The following is a 25,123-nucleotide window of genomic DNA, read 5'->3' as shown; positions in this document are numbered from 1 at the left end:
ATAAAAATTATAACCTGTCAGAGGGGAAACCAACATTGTACATGAAAATATTGAAATCTGTTTACATTTTTTACCAACCTGGGTGCCAGAGTAGAATTTAAATGTTATATAAAATATTCCAATTAGATTTTGATAGGGACAGATATGGGGCGGGCTGAACTGAGCGTGTGGACAGGCCGTACCTCAGGGAAACTTGACCCCAGGCTGTCCTAATTAAATATTTAACTGTTTCCATATAGTAGAAACACACATAGATACATTTGTAATTTGGTATTAGTTTAATACCTATTCTAATGGTGCTATTTTTAGGTAATTTGTGGTTTGTCCTTCCTTGGGTACATATTTCCTCCATGAATAACTTTAATTGGTATTGTTTTATTTCATCTTATTATCATTTAGCTCCAAGAGAGCCAGCTTTATTAATGTAAAATATGGTATTTTCATATAGGTGTACACATTTTCCAATTACCTGCCAATGGGTGTTGCCATCATTACTTTATTGTTTTCAGTTTGTTCTATTCTTGTGATAAATTTTATGAGCTCCATTAAATATAAATTTTTTAAAAGTTGTAATAGTGTATAGGTCAGACACTTTTTATTGTAAATAATCTATTGTTTCTTTTATTACATGTAATTAAATTTTAAAAGTGGTCCTAAAAAGTGGCCGTTAAACGGTGAGATAACTATATATTGCTTATTTATTTACATTTTGAATACATTTTAATACATATTTCTTAAATACTGACTGTACACTATCACTTATTTTTATTGTCCCTGGTACATGATCAATCAAAATTGGGTTGTGGCTACATGATACCTACAATGTCACATAAAGACTCCATTTTATACCTCCTATCTATATTTTTATCCCTTGTAAATAATAAACAGCTGGTCTGTTTGTAAATATATAATATATAAAATATCTTCTTAATTTTTATTCATTCTTATATAGGGTACAATCTATAACATACTATATGTTAAAATTGAGCCCTATTCAATAATATGGAGCAAAGGCTATATAGGGCTCAATCAAGTATGAAATCCTCTTTTATTTGTTAGTAAGAGGACTTCATCACATTAAGGATGTCTTATTCTATATCAAAACTAGCATAACCAGTCCTTATGGATTATAATGCTGTTCTTTGTTTCTTAAAGACAACCTTAATGTCAGCAAAGACTCCATATCAGATTGTACCCATATAAATAAACATTATATAAAACAGTTTATACTGTGATCTACTCAATGACAAAAATGGAGCATACGTTAATTCATTGAGTAGAACAAGTATGAGGCAGCTTTTTTCTTCTCTAAAAAGCAGTACTCATCACATTGTAGGTAACCAAGCAATTTATTAATAGCCATTTCAGGGTATAAATTTTCTATCTCTCTATATTCTTTTTGTATAGGTCTATAGAGAGTCTAGAATAACAATATAAGTACTGAATATCATTGTTATTCTTATAAGATCATGTTCCAACTATAGCAGTACCATCCCCCTCCTTGTTTTTAAATAATTAAACAGCGGTGTCGTGGTTGGTCTCAACAGGCACCGTTGTTACTATTTTTAGCATTATATGGGAGACAGTGCAGAAATGTCAATACAGAGACCACGTGGTTTAGATCACAAAATTCTTCAAGCTAAGCTCCAAAATCGGATAGTAAATGCGCCAATGAAATCAGTTTACTATCAACCAATCATTTCATATCATCTCTTTTAAATTAGCCATACAAATCACAACATTTTTCGGCCAATCAAAATTTACCTACTAAACGTGGTTCGGCGCTATCTGTCAAAATCGTTTCTGCATTGTTCTCCCTACGAAAAGTAATTGTATTAAATGATGGCCAAATTGTAAACAACTATGTTCTCAGGCGTGTTGCTAAGGTTTATACTTATAAACCTTCTCATGTGTTAAATAAAGTTTAAAAAACTAAGATCTACAAATCTAACTGTGTTGGTCTGTTATAGAAGGCGTACGCGTATAAGCGTCTTCCCCCATTTTAATATTTGTTTTAACATTATAAATATGATTTGCAATAAATGAAGCTATCATTAAACATAATTATTAGGGTTTTTTTGTTTCCTATATAGAAGACGTCCGCGTATAAGCGTCTTCCCCCCTTTTTAATTTAAGTTTAAATTTTAAATACAGCTTTTTAATCTTAGTGTGGGATATAATCCCACCGTTTTCCGGCCCCATTCAATGCAATTATTTTGCATTGTTGGGGCAGGAAATATTGTACTCACTAGTCACATATGCAGATATTAACTAAACAAAGTGTTTTCCCTTTAATAAATGAAGCATATGCTCGCCCATATGGTTTTAAACCGGTGGCGAGGGTAAATAAACTCAACACACACACACACACAAGACAGGTCATAGAAATAATACAGATCAACAACAGTATCCCCGGCTATTATGCTTCGAAATAGACCTCTTTCATAATTAGACGACATATTGGAATTATTTTAGTCACATGATTCTGCCATTTTGTTAGTTTATGTATATGATGTCAAAAATACCAACACATATTTGCACAAATTAAATCGTTATTATGGACGAATTTTCACAATTTACATTTTTTAATTTAAGAATAAAGAGCAAACAGTTTAACAGAAAACCCTGTTTTAGAGGCAATAATGTAATAATGTCTTAAATATAGAGTCGATGTGTTCTTATTTTTGAACGTGCCATACTAACCTATTTTCGATTCAGAAACCTGATCAATTACTACGCATATCTAAAAATATAAATGACAATTTTTTAGAGTTTAAAATCAAACCTTTTTTATCCAATGCCAGTGAAGGATGGGAGTTTCAAACAGGTAGGTTCTATTTTACCAAGCAAAACAAAACAAAGTCATCTTTTAAAGTTAAAAGAATGGTTTTATTTAGCTTAAATATAATGAACGCTATAGCTAAGTACTATAGATCTATTTATATGATTATTTCTTTTAAATTATGATATTCTTAAAGGACTGAAAAAAGATATGTATTTTTCAGTTCCTTCAATGGCATTGAAGAGGAGTCAAAATTGATTAATGACTTGGTTCTTTCGGCGAAAAATGGAAACTTTGGTCGGGTATGGGAAATTATTGGCGAACCGAACAAGACGAAAAAAGCTCATTTGTTGAACTGTATTCCTGATTCACGCCGTTGGGGAGTTATACATCAAGTGACGTTTTGGAATAAAAAAGATGTCCTGAATAAACTACTAAAATATGAAGCTTGTGATGCCGATATGCGCACAAAGAGGTGCACATCAGAATGCGGGGACACGAGTGGAATGCGTGCATTAGATATTGCAAGAGCATTCAAACGCCCGGACATGGATAGAATACTATCAGCACACAAATGTAATATGATGGGTCAAAAACTATACACATTTCAGAGAGAACTATATTTGGGACTTCTAAGCAATACCATTGCCTCATATAAAGCCACATTTCATCCTGGCGTAATTACTCCTTTTGCAACAGGTCTGGAAATCTTACATACGATCTGGATGGATATGAATAGAAGCAAACAAAGGTTTGATGCGGTGAAAAAACAAGTATGCGATTCTATGTTTGTTGTATCCGAGGCAAATGCTATTATGATAGAAAACACCACTACTAAAGAAGATTTCTATAAGATGATTGTAAAGGCATACAGTATCGAAACCAATTTCCTTTACAATTACATCAGTATGGCTATGCGAAGACAGACAAGTACCAATTACCAGCCAACAGGAGATGACCTGGCTCTTGGACCGTATACTGTCATGTACCAAATGCTATTGCTCTTTTGGGACAAACTAACCCCTGAAAGTGGAACAACGTACCGCCAGATGAAAATGAAAATGGAGGATGTAAACATGTATACAAGAGGTACGGTTTTCTACTGGCAATCTGTAGTTTCCTCAACAAAAGATGAGGTAAACGCTCAAAGTTTTCCGACAGTTGAAAATTCTCCAGGCGAAAATATTGTTTTGTTTGTAATAGACAACAGTGCGAAGTGTGCGTGGCAGCCAAAAAATATAGAAAAGTACGCTTCGTATAGTGAATCTGAAAGGACTTACCCTGCTGGTGCAAAGTTTTGTGTAATGAGCTCGTCTGAGTTTTGCGAAGGTTATTATCGAGTGAAGCTGTCATTGCTGGCGCATTAAATAGCGTTAGTTATAGTCTTGTTTACCTGTATACGGGCAAATTAGCACAGTACTTAACGAGTGTCCGTCGATGAGACATTAGCATTACCTGTGGTGCAAAAATCTTTTGTAGATGACAACAACATTTAGACACGGTATATTTAACTTTACTTTTACGAAGTGAGAAAGTGACAGCCTAAAACTAATTTCACGAATGGAGTTGTTTGAATTTTTTATTTTTTTGCCAAACTATTTCTGTTGAATCCTTTATTGTTTGCCATTTTAGAAATCTATAGAATTTCCCTTTTCTATATTGTATATAGCAAATTTAAGATATGTGAACAGTATTAATATATGCCAGTTGTAGTAAGTATAATAAACTGGTTTGTTTATGATAAACAAAGACTTAACTGATAATGACATATATCTTATGCAAATGAATAACAATGTTCCTATGAAACAAACGACTTGTGTTTTAATAAAGAAACAAAAACAGTACAAAAAAAATTTTTTACTTCTTAATGACGAAAAAATTACATCATTGTTTTTCATAAAAGGGTTCTGCGGCACAGATACGTTTCATACCTGTATTGCTTTTAAAATTAATTGTACACACGACTATGTTTTGGTTAACTATATATATATATATATTTGAGGAACTGTATCACTGCATTTTAGACATTGTATACTTCACTATATTTTATGCTCCCGTCGAAGTTTATAGTTTCTCTAAAACAGCACGGATGAACACTAACATAAGATTATACTTGGTAATTAATTATGTAGCAATAGGACGTGTTGCATGCTTGTTTTAAAGTTGCGAAATACTATATTTTGTACTCATACATGTGTATTGTATTAAAATAAAAAAAATAAAAAAAGGTTTTGTATCGTTTTAAAACTTAAACAAAACCATGGTGGCTAATTTGTGTCATTCGTGTTTTTGCCCCGCGACCCTGCCAAGTTAAAAAGTTAAAAAGACGGGGGTGCGATGCGAAAAGTCGCTAATTAGCGGGAGCGTGGGGCGAAGTTTAATAAATTTAACTTCGCCCCGCGGGGGCGCGGAACGAGAATAAAGTTATAAAACGGCGGGACTTTTCGCTTGGCGGGGCCGCGGGTCGAAAACACGCTAATTAGCGGGGCGAAGTTTTATTTATTTAACTTCGTTCCGCGCCCCAGCTAATTAGCGTGTTTTCGCTCCGCGCCCCGCCATTTTAACTTGTTAATTCTCGAATTTTTGCTTGGCGGGGACACAAAAACACAAATAGCACAAATCAACCACATAATACAAAACACCTTTTATTCACATAAAAGTACGTCTCAACATTACTGTCATCCTGCCAAGTCTAATAATAAAAGTCGTCTGACGTGTTCTGAAAATAGCCAATTACTCATGTTTTCCCTGTACCGAGCAGAATGACGTCATTTATATAGAATATAGAAGGATAACCTAGATATGAGGAAAACCTACCCTTGGTGAAGAAAAGTTATAAAGGTTTGTAAATAATGCTTGGTAGTCTCTTATGGCCTGAGACATTTGAATATTCAATGACTTTTTGTCGGTGATTGTCGGATTCCAAAGTAAATCATATTGATTTAACCCTTTACCTCATATATACGCGAAACAACGCACTTTCGACCCCCCTCCCTCTTTTAGGCCTCAAATACTGAAGAAATGTCCTTTTTGGGCCCAAAACACACGTTTTCATTTGAGAAATGTTGATGAAAAGTGACCACTTTTTCGGCGCGGCCCCAACCAAAAGATACATCAGGGGGTTGCCAGAAGGGGAATGTGCCCCCTTCTGTTTGGGGGGTTTGAAGGGGGAGACAGTCCCCCTCATCGCCAAGAAAATTTTGACTTGTGAGGGCCTTGGCTCTACCTAACGTATGCGGGAACCTTGTTTGACGTGATTCCATCTGGATTATCGTTGTATGGATTCGCTGATGACCATACTGCAACCAAACGTTTTAAACCGACTGAAGAAAATAGTGAAATTTCTGCAATTGCTGAATTAGAAAATGGTGCGATTGATATCAACAACTGGATGAACGCTAATAAACTCAAGATGAACTCATCGAAAACAGAATTCATAACATTTGGAAGTTCTCAACAACTCGAAAAGTGTCACCTAAAATCCATTTGTATAAACGGAGATAAGATCAACTCCGAAGAGTCCATTAGATATTTAGGCGCATTTCTAGACCAAACACTATATTTCAAGGAACATGTCAAACGAAAGTGCCGTACTGCAATGTTAAACTATCTTAGAATAAAACGTATCCGAAAATACCTCACCAAAGAAGCAGCTGAAATACTAGTAATAGCACTCGTAATGTCACACTTGGATTATTGCAATGTCATTCTTTATGGTGTATCCGATTTTGAATTGAAAAAAATGCAACGTATTCAAAACATGTGCGCTAAGTTAGTTCTGCAACGAAAGAAATTTGACAGTTCAAGGCAAGCATTGTTCGACCTTCACTGGCTGCCCATCAAAACTAGAATCGAATATAAAATTCTGACTTTTGTATACAATTGTTCAATCGGTCATGCTCCAAAATACCTTTCTGAACTCCTAACCAAACAAGTACCAAATACCCGACTACGTTCAGCTAAAACCTCTCAGAACTGCTACGTTATTCCATTTAATAAAAGAAAAACATTTAGTGACAGAAGTTTCGGAACTATTGGTCCAAAATTGTGGAATCCGCTGCCATTAGAGTTGAAACAATCTAAAAATATTGATGTATTTAAGAGAAATCTTAAAACACATTTTTTCAGAAAGTTTGAATCACTATTTTAAAATCTGAAATGAGATAGACATGAGTAATGTATAACTGATGACTGACAGTGTGATGAATGTGCAATGTAAATGAATGTTTAATTTTTTTTAATCTATTTGAATCAGTTTTATCATTTTAAGGTCTCTAAATTTTTTTAAAAATATGTTAATTGGAATTGTATGTTAAAGCTTTTATTTCATTTGATGTTGATTCTTATTATATTATATGTACTGTACAACGCCGTTGAATATTGTTAAATAGAAACAGGCGTTTAATTAAATACAAAGTTTCAAGTTTCAAGTAAAAATGACCCCAGATCGATCATAATAAAATGTGTAACCAACGCTGAAAAGCATGTGACTTTATCTCAATCCATTGAGAAGTTGCAGCACTTTAAAATCAATTTTGATGGAAAATATCAACGCAAAATAGTGATTTTTGGCAATATTGAGATGTCCCCTCGTTGTCATGGTAACAGGAAATTTAAGCCTGAGCATATTGTTACAAAGGCAATGGTCCAGTGAACATTTGTGCCACGTTTGATTAGTATTGAAGCAGTTTTCATAGTTATATAGCAATTTGAACTTGTAACGGGATACTTTTCAATGAAAACAGCCATTTTTCACAAAATGATCATGAAGTAATGGGTTAAAAGTATGACATAATGGTAAACATGATTTATGTATAACTTTTGCCGTTCTACCCTCACAATGATACGGTGGCACAAAGGTGCATGTGTGTGTTTTTATTTATCTCGTGCGCACGAGATACTTAGTCTTGGGCATGAGATAGTTAAGTCGTGGGAACGAGTCACGAGTTACTAAGTCGTGGCCACGAGATAATTAAGTCGTGGGAACATGATATTATGTCTTTGCCACGAGTTACTTAGTCGGGAAAACGAGATGATTAATTATAAGTCGTGCGCACGAGATAAATAACCAGTCAGATTACAATATTTATATGACGACTTAGAACATCGTGGCCACGACAAAGCATCTCGTGCGCATCACTTCATTATCTCGTGGCCACGACTTAGTAACTCGTGGCCACGACATAGTATCTCGTGGCTACGACAAAATATCTCGTGTGCACGAGATAAATAAAAATACACACATGTCACATCTGTATCACCGTACAAAAAGGAGCTTAGAGTTTTTGTTTTAAGTTGAAGTCTTAATTTAATTTATTTTTCATGTTTATCTTTCTTATATTTTGCGAAACTTGACTACTAGGTTTTTGTGCATGCCAATCATCTATTGTACGACTTTACAAAATTGAAATTATGAATCTACATATACATCAAATTTATGATCTTTTTAAATGAAATTAATAAAATGATTCACTAATCCTGCTTATAACTAAAATAAATAAACATCTGTAAAAAATAGTTTGTTGAAGATTCGAACTTGCACCTTCGGGACTGTTATGCTATCAGACTTACTACTTGGTCATCACGAGCGTATAGTAAAATATTGAGACATTTCCTACCATTAAAATCAATTTGTAAATCGCTTCCAAAAATTAAAAAGTCTCAATTCAAAATTGCAAAACAATACAATTCTATTTTAGAAAGGCTATATGCCATGTATTGTCCAACAATATTGACCCTATAGTCGGTAAATTCAATAAATGTTATCATCTTTTTGTTTATATTCAGGTCTAAAACCAGTTGTCAAAAGGCCTAAATTAATTAAGAATCTCTCTTAGCGCAGTCGGTAAAGGTTTTTCACTTCAAGAATATATACGTAAACTCTAAGGTTCGAATCCATCAAATTCTATTTGTTCTATTTATTTGTATTATAAACACGCTGTACTTTTTAATAAAAGATAATATATAGTCTGATTTTATTTACATGTCAATAATGAATACATTATAGCACTTATTCATATAATCGATTTCACTTTGGTTCTGTCCGTATAGATTACGAGAGTTAATATCAAGTACATTGTATATAACTAATGTTTGAAAAAGTCACACTAGCGTAATGTATATGTTCTTGTCACATCAGCAATAGTCGGTTTAACACGACTTATTAACTCGTCGAACTGCGCTTTCCTATTTTGATTACACCTGATTAACCAAGTGGGAGACTCTATGATGGGCAGTTCTTAAAGCTCTTGGAACTGAATTGCCTTGATGCTCGTCTTCTGCCTTGCTTTGTCGGGCCTTTGTAGGTGATTTTCTTGTTTCTCCGTCTTCCTTTAAGACATTTTCACTTGGCGGGGATTAATTTTATTTACACTGTCTCGTTTATAAGAATATGGTGGGGTATCTTGCCTTTCGCCCCTGTTTTTTTTTCTTTTATTCCCCCTTTCCAGAATCTCCTGTCTCCTTCCCCTGTGCCGTGTTGCTTGGTGGGCCTGTTGATCGATCATTTATTTGTTTTTCTTTGATTTTTATTTCCTTGTCAGTTGCTGTTGTTTCTTCATGTCCGTGCTCTGCATTGCGCCCTGTCCTGTTTATGTTTGGGTCCTCCTTGGCTCCTTTCCGCTGGGTCGTGTGGGGATTGCGTTCAATAAACGCCGTCTTTCCTTGTTGATCTTATCATACTGAATGATTAAGTTATATATGAGAGGTCTGTCGTTCGATCCCTACTTTTGTCATTGTTTTAAGACTTTTTTTCTTTCTTTTTGACGTATATTTTAATGAAAGTGGCCAAGTGCTTGCAAATTTTGTCTATATGGATATAAAATTATTTAAAACGCTAAAACTTCGACTTGTCTCGTTTTGTATTGTATTTTACGGCCCTGAAATGACAATTATTGATTTCAATCCGAATGAATTTTAAACATTAATTATTTAACTTTGTTATTTACAAAAGAGTGTAGTCTTTACCAAAATAAGTTCAAAACATATTAAAAAAAAGAAATAAAAAGAAGAAAGAAAGGCATAAATAAGTCATAGCTTAAATAGTGTTACAAATTATTATGAATAAAAAATATGGCAATACGCGGTCTCGATCATACAGCACGTAAGACATTTAGAATTTATAAACTTGCAGTTTACCCTATTGAGCTATAACGGTCAGTGTAACTATTACGTAGAAACAAATTAAATTTAATCACATCTTAGTACGTACATCTCATGGAAATTTATCGAAGATTAATATATTGTGTGCATCGACCGTATATTCAGCATGCACTTGACAGGTTGATAAAATCAAACAATAACGAAGTAAAAATATAATTGTATAAAACTACTTATCGTAAAAGGTATCCTAAAGTCAGGTTAAGTAAAAAGATTTTAAATTAATTCTGGAAGTAAATTAAGAAGTGTGTATCTTCAAAATTGTGTAAAAATTACTTATTATAAAAGGTATCTTAAAATCAGGTTAAGTAAAAAGATTTCAAATTAATTCCTGGAAGTAAATTAAAAAGTGTGTATATTCAAATCGTGGTGTTGGGTAGGAAGCGAACAAGAGACCTTCAGATCGGTAGCCTGGGATTTATACCAATGCAAACATACTTCAGTGACGCGTGAAGTTAACAAATATATCGATATATTCGTTAGTTACAGTGTACCAGTGTTTATGCTATGATCTTGACGGTCAGGACAATATTGTTGGACAATATATTTATAATTGTTATATATTGATGTTACGAAACTTAAAGATCAAACTACCGGGATGTGGGGGTATAACATGATAATTTGCTTTCCGCAGAATGGAGCCGCTGTATAATATGCATTATTGATTATTTGGATGCTGATAAGTAATAGAAAGAGCGCTATCTGATATGTATGAGGCGGTTTAGTCCCCAAGTATTAATCAGAATGCCGAGTGTGTTGATGTTCTTTCTCTTTTGTATCATAGTCAAACATTAAAACACGTTCCCTGTTGTCACAATATGAAACCCCTGAAAAAGTAATCAATCAACGAGCATCTGAATATAATATTTCTGTCGCTTTCCCTTTTCCTGCCGTCACAATAAGTAAACCCCATCAAATATGAGCCTATCAATGGGCATACTCTGGAGTGCGGGTAACTAATACCTGCACTCCAGTTACCGCACTGTGCATGTATTTGTATACGATTTAACTATGGCACATTTTCAACAGAAAGATCCCCAAACTATGATACAATATAATTATATTGGCTTAAATGTTGTTGATGAATATACTCTTTTTCAATTTACATATGTGTTATTTGATATGCATCTATCACATTTATAGGGTTGTTTTAATTTTTCAACTTCTCTTCTTAATCAACAGCACGGGGAATGACGGTTTGAATATGAGTTCACCAGGGTATGGTTTCAGTGATTAAGAAAACAGTTGTATTATATTGCTATTGGCTGATTTAAAATGCATGCAGTCTAAACTCTGTAAAAGGTTGTTTAACATGTTTCTTCAAGAAAAAAAACACTGACAAGGTCTTATCTATTGTTTTGTTTCCAGTAAGCATCCCCTTTTATCTATTTATATACGTACAGCAAATCTATTTTTCTTCTTAGCATGCTAGTATGAATTAGATTTCACTTGTTCTTAGGCTCACAAGAAAAAGGCTGTTTTCACAAAGCCACAACTATTATCATCTTTTCCAAAGTGTAGAACAAAATAAGTAAATTCTATTTTTTTATACTTTTTAGAAGACCGTTTAATAGAAAGTCAAATCTATATCTAAATTGTCATGAAGAACCATACAAACGGTATCAAATCCATATCAATGCATCCATGTAGAACCGTTCAAACATTGTCATATATCTATGCTTCTATGAAAAGCTGTATAAAGGGGTGAAATCTGAACAGTACAAACAGGGTCAATCTATATCTATGCTAACAATAACGCTTCCACGAAGAACCGTACAACTATATATAATAGGTCATAAAATAAAATTTTAAAATAAGAAAAATCAGTAAATGTCAGTTAGTTTTTGCTTCCAGGAAGTGTTGCGTAAACGCGTCAAATTGTTAAGGAAAATCGATAAAGCGGGGTCAAATCTATATTGATGCTTTAATTGGACAAACGAGGTCAAACCCTTTACACGCTTCCAAGAAGACAATATGAATGACAATGTTTTATCAACACTATTTTTAATTTTTTTTACAGGTTTTTTATTTGGTGTATTTGAACATGAGATAAAGCAGTTTTTATTAAAGAAAATACCTAATAAAAATAAGGGTTTAAGTTGCATTGTTAATGATATAAAGGGTTGTGTGGAGTAAAGCAGCAAGCCTCCAGATTCATGATAATTTTCATCAAAAATTTGAAAATGTATTTAAATCCGTAAGATTTTTAAGGTGGTTTATACATTGCAAACATCACTTTCAATCCACGTAAATTTCAAAATAAATGCCAAAATATACATTCTAACACCATCGGAGATTTCTCTTATATAAAGATAAAAGGCCGGAAGAGTGATATATGTATAGGTTAAAGTTTTTTTAGTACGTATTTATAAAATTACATTGGTCAGGCGCGGCGCGGCCGCGAGATCAATTTAATTTTGTAAATACGTACTAATAAATTTTTACCTGCTTAGTGTTTTTAATTATTTTATAAACAGCCGATTTACTAGACTGATTCACAGAAAGTAAATGTGTTACGATTGATTGGACAAAAATAATTTCAAATACTCAGTAGGAAATAGATATCAATACTTAGTGCAGAATGTTGTAGAATAATGCACGAAACGAGTTTAAATGCGTAGGAATATAATCACGAAGGTCGGTAGGTCTGAGTGATGAATTACAAAGCATTTGAACGAAAAACCGTGCATTATTATACCACAATGCACGAAGAATTAATATCTATTTCCATTCTGACACGTCAAGAAAATATAGTTGGGCTAACTGTTTGGTGGTTAAATTTGTTTTCGCCTAAGAGTTTTCAAAAGAAAGTTCTTTAAAGGCTGTTCCAGTCTGTTGAAAAAAAGCAAACTGTTGATAAGTCTACCGTTTGCAGAAAAATTTTGAGAATGATAAATTTTGAAAACGTTTTTGAAAAAAAATTGTGTGTGTTTATTTTATTTCACTTTATATTTTTCAAGCGAAATACAGAGTATTCATAGTGAAATAAATGTTAAAATTAATTGGTTTGCGGCATTGAACTAGCGTTCTTGTTTTGATGGTCTTTGCATGCGCTGTTTGGCGCTATATTGTGACGTCACGTAAACAACACTTTAAAAGTCTGTACAGCCTATCGGCGTTCGTGATTATATTCCTACGCATTTGAACTTAAACCGTGCATTTTTCTACAACAATGCACTCAGAATTACGATGTTTCGTTTGGACAATCGTGATTTTTTATTTAGTCTGTACCCAAGAAGCACGATGGTACGATTGTGAAATCGCGATGGCATGATGGTGAAAACACGATGGCACGATGATAAAAACGCGATGGTGCGATCGCGATGTTTTCACCATCGTACCATCGCATTTTCACCATCGTACTATCGCGTTTTCACCATCGCACCATCGCGCCATCGTGTTTTCACCATCGTGCTATCGCGATTTCACCATCGTGAAATCGCGTTTTCTTAATCGTACCATCGCGCTTTCACCATCGTACCATCGCGTTTTCACCATCGTGTTATCGCGCTTTCACCACTCGTGCCATCGCGATTTTACCATCGCACCATCGCGCTTTCACCACCATACCATCGCATTTTCGTCATTGTGCCATCGCGTTTTCATCATTATACCATCGCGTTTTCACCATTGCGCCATCGCGATTTCACCATCGTTCCATCGGGCTTTCAACATCGAACCATCGCGTTTTTCATCATTGTGCCATCGCGATTTCACCATTATACCATCGCATTTTCACCACCGTACCATCGCGTTTTCACCATCGCGTCATCGTGTTTTCACCATCGTGCCATCGCGATTTCACCATCGTGCACTCGCGTTTTCACAATCGTACCATCGCGCTTTCACCATCATACAATCGCGTTTTCACCATCGTGTTATCGCGCTTTTAGCCTCGTGCCATCACGATTTCACCATCGTACCATCGCGCTTTACCACCGTACCATCGCGTTTTCATCATTTTGCCATCGCGATTTCACCATCGTACCATCACGTTTTCATCATCATACCATCGCGTTTTCACCATCGTTCCATCGTGCATTGCGATAACAGACTAAATAAAAAAATCGCGACTGTCCAAACGGAACACCGTACAGAATCGAGATCGTTTTCCTAAATAAAGCCCTTAATGTGTTATTCGTGCAGGACAAAAATGGTGATAATTACTGCAAAATCGGTCATTCATCGCATGTAACATATAAACCGTTACTTGAATTCTAAGATTCTAAGTATTCCCTTGTCTAGTATATACTTACTATTACAAACCATATAGTTCGCCAAAGGAGAATAATTCTTTAAAACTTGTCTTTCATTCTCATCCTATTCCATTGTGTAAAAATATTTTGTTTGTTATTTATTTGTATGAACATTATATATACTTTCGGGAATAAAAATCTTTAAACCAATTCATATTTCACTGTTGAAGATATGAAAATCAAATAGATCAAACATTAAAAAAACCCCCACACACAATTCATTAAACCCGTACAGTACACTCTTTAAATAGTTTTTGACAATGAGGATTGTGTCTTTAGCTAGTTTATTAACTGAACTTATCTAAATATGGATTTTTCGTTTTGTGTTGTAAACTTCAAATTGAAGAAACGTGAAAGGGAACCAATACAAACGAGAATAGTTGAAAGGAAGACAATCAGAGATACAAATGCAAATCACATTGCGTTGCAACGCTTTTCAATGTGCGGTCATTTTACACAATTAGAATAATTATTCTTTAAAAACGGAGTGAGCGATTGATGTAAGATTTTGCACACAATTAAGTTATTGGTCTAGATCTTTAGCATACGGAACATTGATATCGGAACAACATTTCCGATCCCGTCATGTAAAAAAACTTAATGGAGTCCTTTTAAACAATGTACCTGAATCAGAAAAATAAACAGAAGACCACGGGTAAAATTGCAAAAAGGAAAATTGAATACCAAGCATTATCTTTGAATTACAAAGGCCACAGTTTAGTACAGAGCAAACCTTAAATCAGTACAGATACAAGTTTCAATCAAATATTTGAAATATAATGAAGTAAAGAAGTAAAGGTCTAAATATACAACGTGAGCATAATTATTAGATAATACATTTCAGCCATCAAAGTGTCAAAATATTGTATTTGACGGTGGCTTCGGTGTAGTTAAAATGTTGCTTTAAAGATTACAAGTTAATAGATATTTTATAACGTTAACTTAAATTAAAAAATGATATTTGACATTGGTATTTGAGGACAACTACCAGTATCTTTTGTTTTGTAAAACGGAAGTGTTATTGAAATGTTTAAATTGTTGGTAATTGTTTTCTATTGCCATTGGAATGGAATAATCCTAATAATAGTGTCTTATAGAAATATATATATATTGTTAGTTACCGAAATGCTATATATGTCGATATATAGATTTGTTGATATGTATTTGTTAAGGTATTACCACCCTAATGGGCACTATAAGGAACTTAAAATTTATATCATAGGTCAGATATATACCTTAAAGTACATCTGTATGCAAAATTTAAACACACTTTACCGTACGGAATTCGAGTTATGGCCACTTTTATAAACTGAAGCTAGGGTGTATGAGGGTCCTTTTTCAGAAATGAGTAACCTTTAAATAATCTACAATAACATTTTAATGAAAAACGTTTTCCCATTATTTTTTGGTAAGAAACAAATAGTACTATTCAGCTAACAATCAACATAAACAAAATTATGGTTTCTACTCAAAATTTATAAAATATGTATAAAAATGTTACCGTACCCCATCCATTTTAACACGTGTTTGACCATTTTCCTACTTAGGGAGCCTAATTTAAAAAATCCTTAAAATTTACCCGAATGAGTGCCTGTTTTCAAAGTTTCCCTAAATTTAAAAAAAAAGTATATTGGTTGATCTTGTAAAATATTAAATACTTTTACCGTCTAGTTTTGGTTTTATTACACTTTGAAAATATCAGGTACCATATTTATTACTAGATTTAGCATTATTTAGCCAATAAATTCCTATATAAATTAAATAATAAAAAATACACACTTTTTTCTACCCAAAATGGATGGAGCGATACATAAATAATGTTAAAAGAAAAAAAATTGACCCATCTGAGGTTTGAACCCATGGCCCTCGGTTTCAATGTAGTTAACAGTAGTTCTAGCCTATTTGAATACTCTTTAAAGCGGAGGTAAGGCATTAGGATGGTAATACCTTAAATAGTATTTATAAAATGTAATGGATTTAGCCCCGATCTCCAAACATCTACAACAACGAGAATAAGAAACTGTTGAACAAATATATTCTATTTCTGTTCACTCTCAGTTATTAAATATAAGTACGTATTTAACGCTATTGACAAAAATTTCGATTTTAACTGACAAGAAAGAGGGACGTAAATCCGACTGTAGCTGTTTACTATTTTTCTAATTAGCGTCTAATTAACTAAGCCATTCAGGCTTGCGTAGTGTTTACCTAGATAGACGCGAATGACTAAATAAACTTTATTGAAGACAGTTTATGCGATGTGAACTATGTCAAATATATGTTTTTTATTAGACGAAAGGAAAGATAAAGAATTACATGATGTTATAAAAGGTAGATAACATTTTTTTTTTATAAAAACGTCTATATTTTTCCAAAAGGCTTTTCATAGTCTATATATTGTTTTCGTTTTGCTTATGTTTGCTTTTAGAATCCTTATACTTCTTAACATGAATTTGTTTTTGTTACTTGTTCATCAAAGTATTATTTACTTGACGTGACAGAACATGCATTTGTCTATTCTGTTTCGGTGTCTGGATTTGCTCCGGCTTCGATAAACGACTCAGAGAAAGATGATTTAGTAGCACCATCTTTATCACAATATTTTAACTTCTCATCATTGTCTGGTTTTAATTCGATTGTAGTTGTCATAAACTTTGCCTCTTTTGCTAGATGAAACAATTTTTTGCCAACATTTTTCAATCTGTCAAAATATTCTAGCCCTTTATAGTTCTTCTTGTGGACTGCATCAATTCCGTACAAAACACCATAAAGACATCCTGCAATAACACCAGTGCTATCACTGTCGCCCCCATGAAACATTGCTCGATGACATAAATCATCCCAGTTTCCTTTGCAAGCTAATAATGCATCATATGCGATCATTGGTGCATCATGACCACTTGCCCCGCCGATGTCGTCATAACTAAGCATGCGGTACATCTGGTCACGTTTCTTTACTTGGTATTCGTCCGGTGAAAAAATTGGATCGGATTGTCCGTCTGATATATTTCTCATTCGGAGGAAGAATTCCCATTTCGCTTGAAAATAATTCCAGTGATCAATATTTTGCTGTATAGTGTCTATGTCTGGATGTAAGTTTTCTTTTTCCTGTGATACATAGTCTTTAGCAATCTCAAGTGTTGTTAACAATCCTTTACCCCATTCTTTTAGTGGCCTGTCTTGAACAGCGTATGATGTGAATAGAGCTGCTGCCAGTGAGCCAAGGTATCCAGTTGGATGATGGTGAGTAAGCCTTCCTGACTCTATGCTTATTTCAACTAAATCGTTGACTTGCACATCGTGTGGAAATCTCAACCCGATACACATAGACCTCATCGCAGCACCACATCCACCACCTCTCGTATTAAACGGAATTCTCAAACCATTTGGAAGTTTGTCGGGTTGAAGACGTCTGCACATTTCTTTACATGTTATTCCTGGCGCCCTTCCGACCATGTCATTCATGCAACGAATGTAATTGTTTGCAATGTCCTGGTATAACTTTAATTTATCAACACTTTGCTTGTGTTTTATGAGAGCGTCAGCGGTTGCTAAATGCATTACAGTATCGTCACTGACCATCCATTCTTTCGTATCAACTTTCAGTTTCGAAAGACCCCCCAGATGCTTTAGCTCTTCGTGAATAATATTCCCATCCAAACAAAATTCCCAATTGCCTCTTCTGTATCCCAATGCATCTCCAACACCGCTAAGAATCATTCCGGCGGTATACTTTTCTTCTTCCATATTTGTTAATTGCACAGCCATTTTCTTTGGTATAAGTTTTCGTATTATTGCAACCTCTACAAATCGTTGACATTTAATAACGTCGCTTAATAAGTCGTATTCTCTTCTTTGAAAAGACCTTCTGGGAATTCGGAAACAAACGGAAGTAAATTATATTTTAAACTTTGTACTACTGGCAGTTACCTTAATAAAACAAGGTTATTGACATAGATTTATAATTTCAACACAACTTACATATTGATCATGTGCAGGGTCAGTGTGGTATAAAAATTCGGTTAAATATTTCGTTGACTTAGTTTCCATACAGTATCACGAGGCTTATGTATGATATCAGGTTTAAATTGTAGTACAAATGGTGGTATATTCTTTGTGCTAAATAACATTTAAGTGATCACTTATAGAATACGCATAAAATATACGCAGAAAAAATGAATATCCAACAAATTATATGTTTATATTGATATAAGTAGTATTGATATAAGTAGTATATAATTTACATTATCAATTACAATAGTTTAAGTCTAACGTTATTTAGTTTATTTAATTGAAGATATTCAAATATATTGATAATGATTTTTTCTATGAATGAATCTTTTTCTATCACTGAATGAATCTTTTTCTATCAGAAGAATCCATAGCATGCAAATCACTATGCATTCATCTTCTGTACTAAAGAAATTTCAATCATTGATAATCGGGTAAATAAGTTCAGAATTGTGACTTGACTACTATATATACGCACTAACAAATCGATAACGCCCTTTAAGAGATTCATACACGACACTGAAAGACCGGATTGTGCAGAGTTACTAATGGTCCAAGTGGTTCAATAAACTTATAATGATACATGAGTAATATCTTCCTTAATTAGACTAAAGAATCAATAGAATTTCGAAATTTCATTTTGATAGATATTTCAGGACAAGCTACTTTAAAAGATAAGATTTTTCCTCGGTAATTATTCATTTAGTGTGTTGTTTATTTTTGTATTAGCCTCTAAATGTCTACCATCTTCAAATTTTATTTAAATTCGTCATTTATTTAAATCATTTTAAACTAAAAAAGAATATACAGCCAAATTTGAAACATAAAATAGACACAAAATTTTGTGTAAAACCTACAAATCTGTTACCATGGACATATTTGTAACATTTTAACAAGCATCAAATATCTGATGATGGCCGAATGTTGTTTGAATAAGAAATCGTTTGTTGTTGTTGTTTTGTTTGCTTGGTCTTTGGTTTTTTCCTTGTGGATATTATCCAACACTAAATTGAAGATGAAGAAACTCTTTTTACTAAGTGTATATGTCGCGTTGAGGAAAAAATTTTTTTGACTCATTACTAAAGCCAACATATGAGAACTTTAAAAGAAAGAACAAGTACGGATTGGAAATTATGCTTAAAATTAAATTTTCATCTTTTTTCTTGTATAAAATTAACGACTTTTGAATACAATACTTGTAACAACTTAATAAAGCAGAGCATTTGTTTTGTATATTATACATATAAAGTACCATGTTCTACGACTTTTAACAATATAGTTTATCTGAACAAATGTAACGATGTAAATATTATCGGTAAAGTGTGAATAAGTTGTTTTTTATGATAATTTTGTACTAAAACAAAGCAATACTTTCAAAATAATTATAAATAAAACCAGTGACAAATTTAATGATAGTATACTAGGATGATTTTAATATTGGCAATGTGCTTCATTTTACCAGAAATGACACCATCTTAAAAAAAAGAAGTATGGCATTTTAAATGTTTTGCGCTGATGGCACTTTCACGTGGCCGAGTGGTTAAGATCGTTTAATTCAAAACACTTGCCCTTCATTGCTGTGGGTTCCGCATGTCAAAGTGAAAAGTCGCACATGTCCTATACAGTGTTGGGGCAGTGTAACCCCCCCACCCAATAAAAAAAAAAATATCCCTGGTGGTTTGGTCCATCCATCGATCCTCCTGTGGACTACACAACTACTCAACTCCACTTAGGACATTCCATATCATGACGCCACGTTAATAAACCATTTTAAAATTCAAAGAAATCACCGTTATCCAAGACTTGATTGACAGCCAATTCTAATTTCCACTGGGCAGTTACTCCCCACAATTGGTATTAACAAAGATATATATACACATCTTCATTTAATGTTATTTTGCAGAAACTTTGTAAATTGCAGTAACTTTATATGATATTCATGCATTGTGCGATGTTTAAGGGCCAGTTACACAGACGGTCGATCCCCAATCAGTCATTTAATTCTAAATTTACTCGCTGTTATGATGGGTTGTCATGCGTTATTTTATTTCTGGTTATCTGTGTAAATGGCCATCAGTGACAGAAAGCAAACTCAAACGGTGTTGGATAGGTGATAAAAATGCTGAATTACTATCTGTTTTTATCGTTTGTAAATCGGAGCTAAATCGGGCGTAACGCTGATTAATCGGTGTTTGATAGCTAGTCATCAGTGGTTAAACACTTTCCGTCAGATATGGCCGGTAATTCATATTTGGTTATCTTTGTCCGATCGGCGATATCGGTGGTTAAGTGCTTGCATACCTCGTGATATAGGTTGCTGTTGGTTATTTGTAAAATATTTTCACCGATCGAGAATTTTAAACATGTTTAAAAATACCAATCGGTAATTTTTCACCGATAAAACTTATCTTTCCCCAATAGCAGTTGATAGGTGGAAAACAGGTGACCAATAGGTGATATCGGTGTTAAATACGTTGTCATCGGTTCACTCCATAATTTGGCTGAAAAAAAAAACTACCGATCAATGGTAATTTGTTGTAGCGTTGATGCGATACCATGTATTATAAGATTCAAAATTTATTACAAAAAACAGTTCATGTAATTATATACTACATATAGAATAACTATTATCATAACAGATTTAAATGTTAATAAACATAATAATATAATTGAGATGTTTTTATGATGACGTTCTTACATTCTTTTTTATTCAACTCACAATGTAGGTTATGAAGGAGTTGTTACTATTTCTGCTTTCACATCGCTAAATTCGGGTGATTGTGTAAAATTTGTAAAACATTGAGATAAGTACGTGTAGTTTATTGTACTTAAAACATTACAAATTTCTTAAAAATAAGAATAACGTATAAGTTATCTTTTCTTGTTATGACCTGAAAAAAACTATTCGAAGGCAGAAAACGCAAAAACAATGTATGTGAACCACACTTTGGTCTCTCTTAAAATTTATGTTTCTGTCATTATATTTAAAGATCGCATGTCAATATATAACCTTACCTACCTAGCGTTTTAGTGTCATTTCACTCATTAATTCAATATTACATTTTTTTCTTACTTAATATCATGCGTTGTTACTTTTGCAATTAAGAATTTATTAAGAATCTATATCAATTGCGTTTAATTAACGCTATCACAAAATGTAAATTAAAGTATGAACAATATGCCTTAGAAATCAGTTATGACGAATTTGAAGGAAATTTTGCCTGAAAATGTTACCTCTATAGTGTATACAAGTAATGCATATTATTTTCTCTGTGATCTAGTATTTGAACCCCAAATTGCCCATATTTGAAATTGGGCCAGAAAACAGCAAAACAACCTTTATATTTCGACTGAAATATAGCCTTTAGTGTGTTAACAACGTTTTTTCTGTTTGTAAATCATTTGACCCAGTTTTAATCCCAGATGACCGATATTCGAACATTTTCGACTAATCAATCGACAATTTTTCTGACTTAGTTTTGTGACAATAGAGGCAAGGGCGAATAACCACGGACGACAGACGACAACGGACAGATCTATCCTAGCCTACAGCTAAAATATGGCATTTGATACGCTTTACGTGTATAAAATCAAGAGGGCCATGATGGCCCTGAGTCGCTCACCAGAAACAACTGTTTTTCAGTGTTTGAATGTCAATATTTTCTAATATTAAATTTGAGCATAGAATATGTTTAAACAATAATTTGAAGACCTGGGACATCTAAGCTTTAACTTAAATGTGGCTAATCAAATTAATATGATACTAATAGCTCACCCTAAGCCTTCGGCTCTGGTGAGCTAATAATACAAGCGAGGTTTTATGTACACGTAAAATGGCTCCGTGTTCACTGCATACTTTAAGAATAACCTGGAACGGAGGATCTTTCTGTCCCAGGAATAACCAAATAATTGCTACGTAGTCAAATGTCTGTTTAGATCTGCGCAGTTGTTGAAATTAAAAAGAAAGCATAACGACACGAAAATTTTAATTACTTCATACTAGTACGAGTAGAACTCGTTTTATGCTGTGAGTATCCTTTGGTCAATTTCGTATCGTGCCAGGAATCTGACACCAAGTATCTCATTTATATGTAGACATAGCTGACTCGCTCGTTACGGTTTATCCTAATGCCTTGGACATTATTAATTTATCCCAATTAAACTATATCAGCAAATGACCAACAATAAAACAATCAAATTTTTGCATTTACATAGTAAACATGTATAAATCATTAAAGGCATGAGACCCGTTACCAAATCTAACAAAAAACCCCAAAAAACAAACAAAATAAAACACACACACACACGTGTGAAATTGCGGAAATTTAAATGATAAATGTTTTGTAACAAAGCAAGAAATCTTGTATTGGTCCTGAAGTGTAAAGCTGATGAATGTGAATGTTTTAATATACTTTCGTTTTTATTGACGACTCGCAAAGTTCATGTATCATTCCACAGTAAATCATGCGTCTTATTTAAACGGCTGATTTGCAGCCGAGTGAAAAGGTAACTGTTTTATAAATGCTTTGCATTTACAATAACGATAGTCAAGTAAAGATGATGTTGCAAATTTTGAGCAGAATAAAACAGCTCACTCTATAAAGCATCTTATTTTTTATCAAAATATTTAGATAAACATATTACAAACAAGAGCGATCAGTGATCACATGTGTCGCCTCATGATGGCCAATTTCACGTTGGGACAAGTTTTGTGACAGACGGACAGGCAGACGGACAGTGCACAACTAGACTTGGTACTGATCATTCCTATAAAGTTTGGATAAAATTGCACCAGTAGTTTATGAGGAGAAGTCCGGACAAGCTTTTGTGTATCTGGCAACACACAGAAAAAAAAACACCTTTTTATTAAAGGGCCATAACTCGGCCAAAATCATTCAACCGGAAAACCCGTGCAATATGCGGAAGGACTTGAGCTACAGATCAATCCTGTAAAGTTTCATTGAAATTGCATAAGTGGTATAAGAGAAGTAGTCCGGGCAAACTTTACAAATAAACATAAATAAAAGCCCATAACTCCGACAAAAATCATTGAACCGGAAAATGCTGACACTGTGCTTAACTAGACTTAGTACTGATCATTCCTGTAAAGTTTGGATGAAATTGCACCAGTTGTTTATGAGGAGTAGTCCGGACAATTTTTGTGACGGACGGACAGACAGACGGACAGACGACGGAGAAGTGACCCCTATATGTCGCCACTACTCCGTAGAGGCGACACAAAAAGATACAAGCTGCACTCGATAAAAGTTCAATGTTTATTTAAACTGGCATTATGTCTAGCTAAGTATAAATTATAAATTACACATGCTTACATAACATCTCTTTGTTTTTATAGGTAACGTATGGTTTATAAAAAAAGATAGACAGCTGAAATATTTTAGACAGTTTTTATATTTTACGTTCAACATATTTCAATACAAATAATTGTTTAATCACCGTTATACTAACCAATCTTTTGAAATATATAATTAATTCAATTCAATATGACAGCAGAAAATGGGATTTTCTGGGCATTTTATGATCAACAATTTGAACTTAAAACGTAAGTCAAATTGTTATCCGATAGTTATTGACAAGTCAAGGGCAAAACACAATGTTGTACAAGTCCTCTCCAGCTCTTTCTAATCTTTCACGATACTCTAAGTGTTGAAAGTTCCTTTTTGGAACTCCTTCCATACCGTACAAAACCCCAAATAGAAATCCTGCAATCACGCCAGTGCTGTCGCTGTCTCCACCGTGGAACATTGCTCTTTTACAAAGCTCCTCCCAGTTTCCGTTACAAGCAAGCAAAGCATCGTATGCAATCATTGGTGCATCGTGGCCACTGGCTCCTCCGATATTTTCATAACTCATCATTTTATAGAATTGATCTCTCTTTCTCACGTCATCAAAATCTAATGGATAACTTGGCTCTCGTCTTCCATCTTGTATGTTTCTTATATCTAAAAATTGTTCCCACTTGTTTTCAAAATAACCCCAGTCTTTCATATTTTCAGCAACAAATAAACCTTTGTTTTTCACATAGTTTTGGGCAAGTCTTATGGTTTCCAGTAAGCCTATCCCCCATGTGCAAGGTTTTCTTTTCTGTACTGCATAAGATGCAAAAAGAGCAGAAGCTAACGCTCCAAGATATCCAGTAGGATGGTGGTGTGTCATTCTTGCAGATTCTATGCTAACCTCTATTAGATCATGCAAATCTCGTGGTCTTGGATACCTCAACCCAATACACATCGATCTCATTGCAGCGCCACACCCACCGCCAGTCGAATTGTATGGAATGCGATAGCCATGTGTTCTAAACGGATCAAGGCGTCTGCACATTTCAATACATGTTAAACCAGCCGATCTCTCTTTCATATCAGACATGCAGTTTTTGTAGGCTTGAGCTAATAATGAATAAAGATTTTCTTTATCTTGACAAAAATTGTTTTGTATGAGAGATTCAGCCGTAGCTAGATGCATAACAGTGTCATCACTTACTTTCCAGTTTTTTATACTTATGTTACTAAGTCCTCCTAACACTTGTAATTCTCTGTGGATCTGCGCTCCGGAATTGCACATTTCCCATTCACCATTTTTAAATCCAAGTGCATCTCCAACACCACTTAGCACCATACCATCAACATAACGTGCTCTACTTGTTTGTACTGACCAGTCTTTATGTCCATCCTTTTCACTTGAAAAATATGGATTTGCCCTGCGTGCCATTCTTAAAGAATGCAGATAAATATCTAAATCCGAACCAATTTGAACAAATAAAATATTTATTTATAGTCAATATTCGTAGAAACCGTCCTTTCAAATACAGGGTGAAACACAATTTATATTTCGTTTATTTTTATAGACACAAAACTGGTTTACATTTAACGCAGGCGCATAACAAAGTGAGAGATTA

The 25,123-nt window shown here is 33.9% G+C and overlaps 3 protein-coding genes across 3 annotated transcripts; 1 reads left to right on the top strand and 2 right to left on the bottom strand.

Moving 5' to 3' along the window:
* The first annotated feature begins 2,798 nt into the window (after positions 1 to 2,798).
* LOC132712763 (uncharacterized) lies at positions 2,799 to 4,901 on the top strand. The gene is made up of 2 exons (XM_060695190.1): positions 2,799 to 2,827; positions 3,006 to 4,901. Exons 1-2 carry the CDS (start codon positions 2,811 to 2,813, stop codon positions 4,147 to 4,149), a joined length of 1,161 nt encoding a protein of 386 aa, XP_060551173.1. The 5' UTR covers positions 2,799 to 2,810; the 3' UTR covers positions 4,150 to 4,901.
* An 11,565-nt stretch (positions 4,902 to 16,466) lies between these two features.
* On the bottom strand, positions 16,467 to 18,047 carry LOC132712762 (ADP-ribosylhydrolase ARH1-like). Its single transcript, XM_060695189.1, has one exon. It carries the CDS (start codon positions 17,962 to 17,964, stop codon positions 16,711 to 16,713), a length of 1,254 nt encoding a protein of 417 aa, XP_060551172.1. The 5' UTR covers positions 17,965 to 18,047; the 3' UTR covers positions 16,467 to 16,710.
* A 5,422-nt stretch (positions 18,048 to 23,469) lies between these two features.
* Positions 23,470 to 25,094, bottom strand: LOC132712761 (ADP-ribosylhydrolase ARH1-like). The gene has a single exon (XM_060695188.1). The coding sequence runs from the start codon at positions 24,934 to 24,936 to the stop codon at positions 23,806 to 23,808; it is 1,131 nt and encodes a 376-aa protein (XP_060551171.1). The 5' UTR covers positions 24,937 to 25,094; the 3' UTR covers positions 23,470 to 23,805.
* Between the last annotated feature and the right edge of the window lie 29 nt (positions 25,095 to 25,123).

The sequence above is a fragment of the Ruditapes philippinarum genome, unplaced genomic scaffold, assembly GCF_026571515.1.
Source record: "Ruditapes philippinarum isolate M1 unplaced genomic scaffold, ASM2657151v2 ctg3812_1_1_1_1, whole genome shotgun sequence".
Taxonomy (NCBI): Eukaryota; Metazoa; Mollusca; class Bivalvia; order Venerida; family Veneridae; genus Ruditapes; species Ruditapes philippinarum.
This window is presented reverse-complemented; position numbering and strand designations above follow the sequence as displayed.

Coding starts and splice junctions, on each gene's coding strand:
- LOC132712762 (XM_060695189.1), bottom strand. CDS start 17,964: ATGGCTGTGCAATTAACAAATATGGAAGAAGAAAAGTATACCGCCGGA.
- LOC132712761 (XM_060695188.1), bottom strand. CDS start 24,936: ATGGCACGCAGGGCAAATCCATATTTTTCAAGTGAAAAGGATGGACAT.